Source organism: Trichechus manatus, unplaced genomic scaffold, assembly GCF_000243295.1.
Source record: "Trichechus manatus latirostris isolate Lorelei unplaced genomic scaffold, TriManLat1.0 scaffold00015, whole genome shotgun sequence".
Lineage (NCBI taxonomy): Eukaryota > Metazoa > Chordata > Mammalia > Sirenia > Trichechidae > Trichechus > Trichechus manatus.
In genome coordinates, this window is record NW_004443951.1 from 13,472,610 (window position 1) to 13,479,083 (window position 6,474).

The following is a 6,474-nucleotide window of genomic DNA, read 5'->3' on the forward strand; positions in this document are numbered from 1 at the left end:
AACCAAGTAAGAATCACTTTCATAAACTGAGCCCAGATCAGATCAATTATTGGCCATATTGTTACACAGATATGTCTAAAATAATTCTAGCTCAGACTTTATAGCCTAATTCAAAAAGCAATGCTAAATATTACTTGTAAGTGCATGTCATGCAGTCATGCAAGACTATATTGCTGCATAATCTACCTATTCCTTATGTTGTTCTCACCCTAAATTCCCTTACACTGTAGAATAGCATGTGTGCATGTTAAACATTTGGTTGTGATCATGCTGACATAAACTTCCAAAGGTAAGGGGAGAACCCAGCAAAAGCACAAAGGTGATGGCCATGAACCACAGGGACATAGTTTTTGGAAAAGAAATCCTTTGCCTTTAATATTGAACTGAGCTTTTGTGTGGTGGCAGCTGATAATTTTTCAACCGATGCAATGATTTTCAGTTTAGGGGTGGCCAAATTCTCTCCCAGCTGCTCATAGCCCAGGAAGACTCAGGCTGGTCAGAACTTGATGTGCCTATCTGATACCAAATGAGCCCCATCTGGTCCTACTTGCAACTCTGGGTAACTCTGAAACATCCTGGGTCACTGAGCTGTCCCTCTGTCTCCAAGTATTTTCAAAAAGGCTCCCTTTACCTCCTTGTTCCTGAGGCTGTAGATGATGGGGTTGAGGAAGGCAGAGACAACATTGTAGAACAGGGCCAGCTTCTTGTCCTGCTCTGGGTCATACCAGGAGCCAGGTCTCATGTACATCATCATGGCTGGCCCATAGAACATGGTGACCACAGTGATGTGGGAAGCACATGTAAAGAAGGACTTGAGCCGGCCCTGGGATGAGCGGATTCTTAATATGGAGGCAAAGATGCGGACATAAGAGTCCAGGATGAGGGACATTGGGACCAGAAGCAGGACGAAACCCAAGATGAAGTCCAAATGATCATTGAGGTATGTGTCTGTACAGGCCAACTTCAAGACAGCAGGGACCTCACAGAAGAAGTGGTTTATCTTGTAGGGGCCACAATAAGGCAGGTGCATGGTGAAGACAGTGTAGATCAGGGCCCCAGTTATGCTGATGGACCAACAGACTGTGACCATTTTGATACAAGTGGGACGGCTCATGTGTAGGGTATAGTGAAGGGGCAAGCAAATGGCCACATACCTGTCATAGGCCATAATGGCATAGAGGATACACTCAGCAATGCCCAGAACTAAGAAGATGAACATCTGGGCTACACAAGCTCCCCAGGAGATGGTTCTCCTTGGACACACCATATTAACCAACATCTGGGGCACAGTGGTGGTGACATAGCTCATGTCCACTAAGGAGAGGATACTGAGAAAGAAGTACATGGGAGTGTGGAGGCGCGAGTCCAAGTAGATCAGGGTGATGATGAGTCCATTGCCAAGAAGGGTGGTGAGGTAGAGGAGGAGAAAGAAGGTGAACAGGGCCATTCTGACTTGTAACTCACTGGAGAAGCCCAAGAGAATGAACTCAGACACATCACTGTGGTTCTCCTTGCTAAGGCTCTGCATGGTGGCCTGACTATTAAAGAGAGACACTCCTGGTCTGTTCTTGGCCTTCGTGGAAGGAGGATAGAGTTGACAGTCAGAAGCTGAGTCACATACCCAGCACCTTGTGCAGCATCTTGCATGGATTTGGTCAAAACTTTGTTGAGTTGGATGAAAAGGACAAGAGAGCTATGGCAGCTCTGGAACTGGGCAATAAGTCAGAAGGTCTGGATTCATACTTGTAATAGAACATGCGATTCTTGACTGCCCATAGGCCCTTCCTCTGGAAACTAACCCCACCCATAGAAGGCAAGGCATTACGTAGCCATGTTTGCAGCAAGAGACCCTGCCATCTCCTGGCCACAGCTGAATTTGACCGGGGCTGCACACTTGTTCCAATCTGGATGTCTTTCTCGAGAACTAAAATTATGACACTGAAAGTCTGTGTCAATCGCAGTGTGTATTTGAGGTACCGTTGGCCCAGAGCTGGTGTGTTGCCAACCCAAGTCACACGTGGGCTGAATAAAAGAGAATAAAAGTGGAGGCCTTGCAGACATGAGAAAAGAGCAGACATGCTGGGAAGCAGTGAGAAGAAAACTTACAACCTTGAGCAACTGACAGATCCTGGTCCTTGACTTGCTATTCCCAGTTCCCCTGAGGCCTGTCTGAGCTTTGTTTCCTGTACAGGGATACTGTGGGATTTTCTGTTGAATCTTTACAAGTACCACCCCACCACCACCTTTGTAATTCACCTCTTCCTGAGTGTCTCATGGTTGTCACTTACCAAGTTGTGTGACCTTGGACAAGTCCCTTTACCTCCATTGGTCTCAGTCTCCCCATCCGTTAAATAGAGATGAAACATCTACATCACAGGGTTATGGCAAAGAGCATGGGGAATACTCTAGGTCAAGAAGTTCTGCAAGATATAAAACACTAGACAAATAAAAGAATTTGGTGTAAGTGAAATGAATCTGGAAATCAGAGAGCTGGGTCTAGTCCTGGCTCTGCCCCTGATTTGCTGTGTGATCTTGGGTAACTTCTTACCCTGAATTTCACAGACCCATTTTTATAAGACGGTTGAATTTGATGATCCCAAAGAGCCCTTCCAGTTCTGATGGTCTTTGATACCAGGAAACCAGACGGGAGACCTGTGATTGCATCAGGGGGAGGGCTGAGCTGAGCAATCTGTTGCTTGGCAGATGGAGATATGAGAGAGGAGCATAACAGAGCATAGATTTTAGAATCAGAGCATGAGTCTGGTAGTCTCTTTGCCAACTCCCAAGTTAACCTCTCAGAGTCCTATTTTCTTCAACTGTAAAATGGGGGTATTATCTCCTTCACTGTGTAAATTGCATGGAATATACCTGAACCATGGAAAATGCTCAATAGACAGTAGCAATTTGGATAATGGGAAGATGGGTGAAAGGAGGAATGCAGAGAGGAGAGAGGAAGTTCATTAGCATCTTGTGTGTCTGAGGTTTTGGAGGGCAGGGCTGAAAACATGTGAGGACTGGTTGCAGCAAGATGATGGTGGAATTCTGGAAGATGGAAAAAGTGCCTGAGGCTGTATGGACACAAGATTTGTGTGTGTTGAGCTTTCAGGAACACCAGTGGTTGGATGAAGGAGAAAGATCTCCCAGATAAAGAATATTTGTGCCAGGTAGCTCAGAGTCTTGGACACTGAGAGATAAGGACTTTCAAGAGATCAAGATTAGTCAGCAGTGCATACTGCAAACCCTGAAGCCAAGAGGATGAGGGCTGAAGATGTCTTGTGCTCACATCCTCCTTCCCACCAGTCTGCACCCCAGTCCTGGACTTTTGCAATAGCCTCCTACTGGCCTCCCTTCCTGGTCTACCCATCAGCAGATACTGTGTCATCTATCACGCCCCTTCTCATGTTTCCTTACACTAGAATTCAAGGCATTTCATAGTCTGGTTGTAACCAATTTTAAAGTCTATGAGATTCACCAGTACTTCAACGAGACTTCTGAGCCATGATTCTAACAGCACAACCACCCACGGATGCTAGTCTGGATAGCTGGTGTGCTCCCAGCCACAGATCTTCTGAGCAATCTAGCATTCTCAGTATCTGCCATATATGCCATGCAGATTCCACCACCCTTTGTTCTATTCATTCCTCTGCCTTCCATAATCCTTTCCACTCCTTCACATCCCACCAACTCTCAAGGCCCAACTCAGATTTTACTCCTCCCTTCTGCTCTCCTAATCTGACTGGTCTAGTCTAGTTTACTTTATGTGTGTATATTGTCCTCCCAGCCTGGCTGGAGGCAGAGGCTATATCTCTTTTTATATCTCTCCGCAGTACCTAGCACAAGGATGGCATTTGTTCGGGGCTTAACAGAATCTTGGGCTGTGAATAACTTATAATTATGTCAGTGTTTGGGGAAAGATACGCAAGAGTCCACCTAGCCATGCTATGGTGGCGATCAGCAGACTGCTTTTGGAGTCCCCTTCCAGTACTGGTTTTCTCTGCTTTAAGCCCAGATCCGGGTCTACCTTCCACCAAACTAATAAATAGCAGGACCAGGACTAAAGCCTGGGTCTCTGGCTGCAAAGCCTGCCAGGCTCTTAACTCCTGCACTCCACTACCTCTCGAAAAGACACTCATGAAGACACAGGTCAAGTCCTTACACTAGAAAAATTCCATATGCATATCCACTCTCCTTTCTATACCTGCCAACTCTTCTCTGCCCCTTCCCAGCTTCTGCTCTTCTGGTAGGAAAGGAGGGAGATGACGCCTTGTCAGGGAACCCATCAGGGAGTCTCAGGACGCATTCTGGGTTTGTGGGTGGGGAGTGCTCCTGAGTGAGGCCGGTGCAAGTCTGGAAATGGCCATAAATGTGTGCTGGAGAGCCCACTCCTGATCAGTAAGGGCAGGTGTCCCTTTCTCTCCTCCCCCAGTGAGTGGGCAGAGAAGACTAGAGTGGGCTCATTTGTCCATTCTTGGGTGTGCCCAGGGAAGATAACTCTCCCCACTCCTCCCTCAGTCCCAACTACAAATGACCAGCACCCTCAGACCTCCTTCACTCCTGTGGCAGCATCAGCCTGTTTTCTCTTGGTCTCACTGCAGTGCAGTAGAAAGCAGTTCACCTTCTTCTCCTTAATGCAGTGGCCCTACAGGGGAGATGTGGGCATCTCTTAAGTGTGCTGGATGCAGAGCAGCCCCGGAGGGAGGGGACTCGAGCTGGCAGACCCAGGGGTCCTCTCTGTACTGGAAGTGGGGGTGGTGAGTGGATTTCCAATCCTTGCAAAGCCCTGGGGATTCCCCGTCCATGTTGGTAAATGTAGCATAGAGCCCCTGGGCTGGAAGCAAACCACAGCCAGGGAGTTTCATGCCCCCGAGACACTTTGGGCTTGGCCGCTGGGCTGGTGAGCTGGGCATCCTTCTGAGGTTTCCATTTGGGGACTGAAATTTCTTCTCACTGAGACTTGGAGGACAGGGAAGGGGGGCAGTGTGGATCCTGTGGCTGAGATGCCACATCCCTATATGACACAGCAATAATGTGAATAAGATATGCTTTGTTTTCCTCCGAAGCACTTTTCGTGTCTATTATAGCCTCAAGCATCTTATCCAAGGCCACACACCTAATGGAGAGAAAACTAAGACTTGGATATAGATAATATAAATGCTACTAATACTTAGTGTCTTGGTAACTACCATTAATTGAAGGCTTCCTATCCTTATCCTCAGTATCTACTAAAGGCCACACACCTCATTGTGGGCTACCAAACCTATATAACATAGTGGTAACCACATGCTAACGAACACCTACTTTTACCAGATGCTACACTAGGCACTACACATAGTATAATTAATCCTCAAAACAAGCTTGGCATTAATTGTAGCCATTTTACAGACCAGGGGGCTCAGAGAGTTTAGAAGAATTTAGGGGCTTGTTCACATCATGCAGCAGATAAATTGTAGAGCCTGAATTTGAACCTAAATCTGTCAGACTCCAATTTGTTCCACTGCAGCATTTCTATGGCCCAGGTGTCATGCTGGTTTACAATGCATGTAAAGTGTCTATAGGACTAGATGTGGTCAAAGGGCCAGGACAAGTGCGCAGCTTTCCTCTAACCCACTTTGGGACACTCTCCCTAACTAAGTGCTCTCTTTGGTCTTTCTGTAATCCCAAGAGAAAGGCAGGAGCCTGGCCTGACCTCATTGACTGCTGTAGGACAGGGCTCACTAGAAAGGAACCCGCCCCATGGGTGGGAGGCACTGACAACTGTGAGAGAAAGTCCAGTTATCAGGTAGAATTCAAATTCTGAAGGGTAAGGTGATGAAGGTGAAACCCAGGGCAAGGTGAAGTCCAGTTTGGGCACTGATGTACTTGAGGCTAGTGGGGAACACTGGTACCTTTGTAGAGGCCAAGTGATACTTAAGCATCAAGGGGTATCTGTCTGCAGGAGTGGGGCCTGAGTCACTGGCTGGGAACTGAGGGGAAGAACTGAATAGGTCCTGGTCACTGGGAGAGGTCATGCCAAGAGCAAGGCAGATGGCCATCTTAAAGGACAGGTCCCAAAGCAAAGACCAAATAAGTTCTGTTACTATAACTGGAGCACAAAGTCGGACAGCCTAGTGGCAGAGCAGGATTAAATGGATAGTTCAGTGTATGGGACTAGGACTGCTTAGGTCTCCAGAGACATAACACATTCATTCAGTCAATACGGAGTTTTAAGGACAGAGCTAGTGCCTCTGGAATACTAAGATAAGGATGGGATTTGGGTAAGGTGATCTCTCAGTTTCCCTGGAACAGTCCTGATTTATGCTTGCTGTAGATCAACTGTGTAAATTAAGTATCCTCTTTCAGCTCAAAAAGAGTCTGAGTTTGGACATAAGTTATATGGTCTCTTAGATTAGGGGGTCTTGAGACTGGCAGCTGCCTGATATGGGACAGCCCTGAACCGGGTATGTGTAGTAAAAGTTCCACAATATAGTCATATAC

General features: G+C 47.0%; 1 protein-coding gene across 1 annotated transcript; it reads right to left on the reverse strand.

Annotated features, from left to right (window-relative positions):
- Window positions 1-580: 580 nt before the first annotated feature.
- Window positions 581-1,549, reverse strand: LOC101356448 (olfactory receptor 2A12-like). The gene has a single exon (XM_004372066.2). The coding sequence runs from the start codon at window positions 1,526-1,528 to the stop codon at window positions 581-583; it is 948 nt and encodes a 315-aa protein (XP_004372123.1). The 5' UTR covers window positions 1,529-1,549.
- Window positions 1,550-6,474: the final 4,925 nt, after the last annotated feature.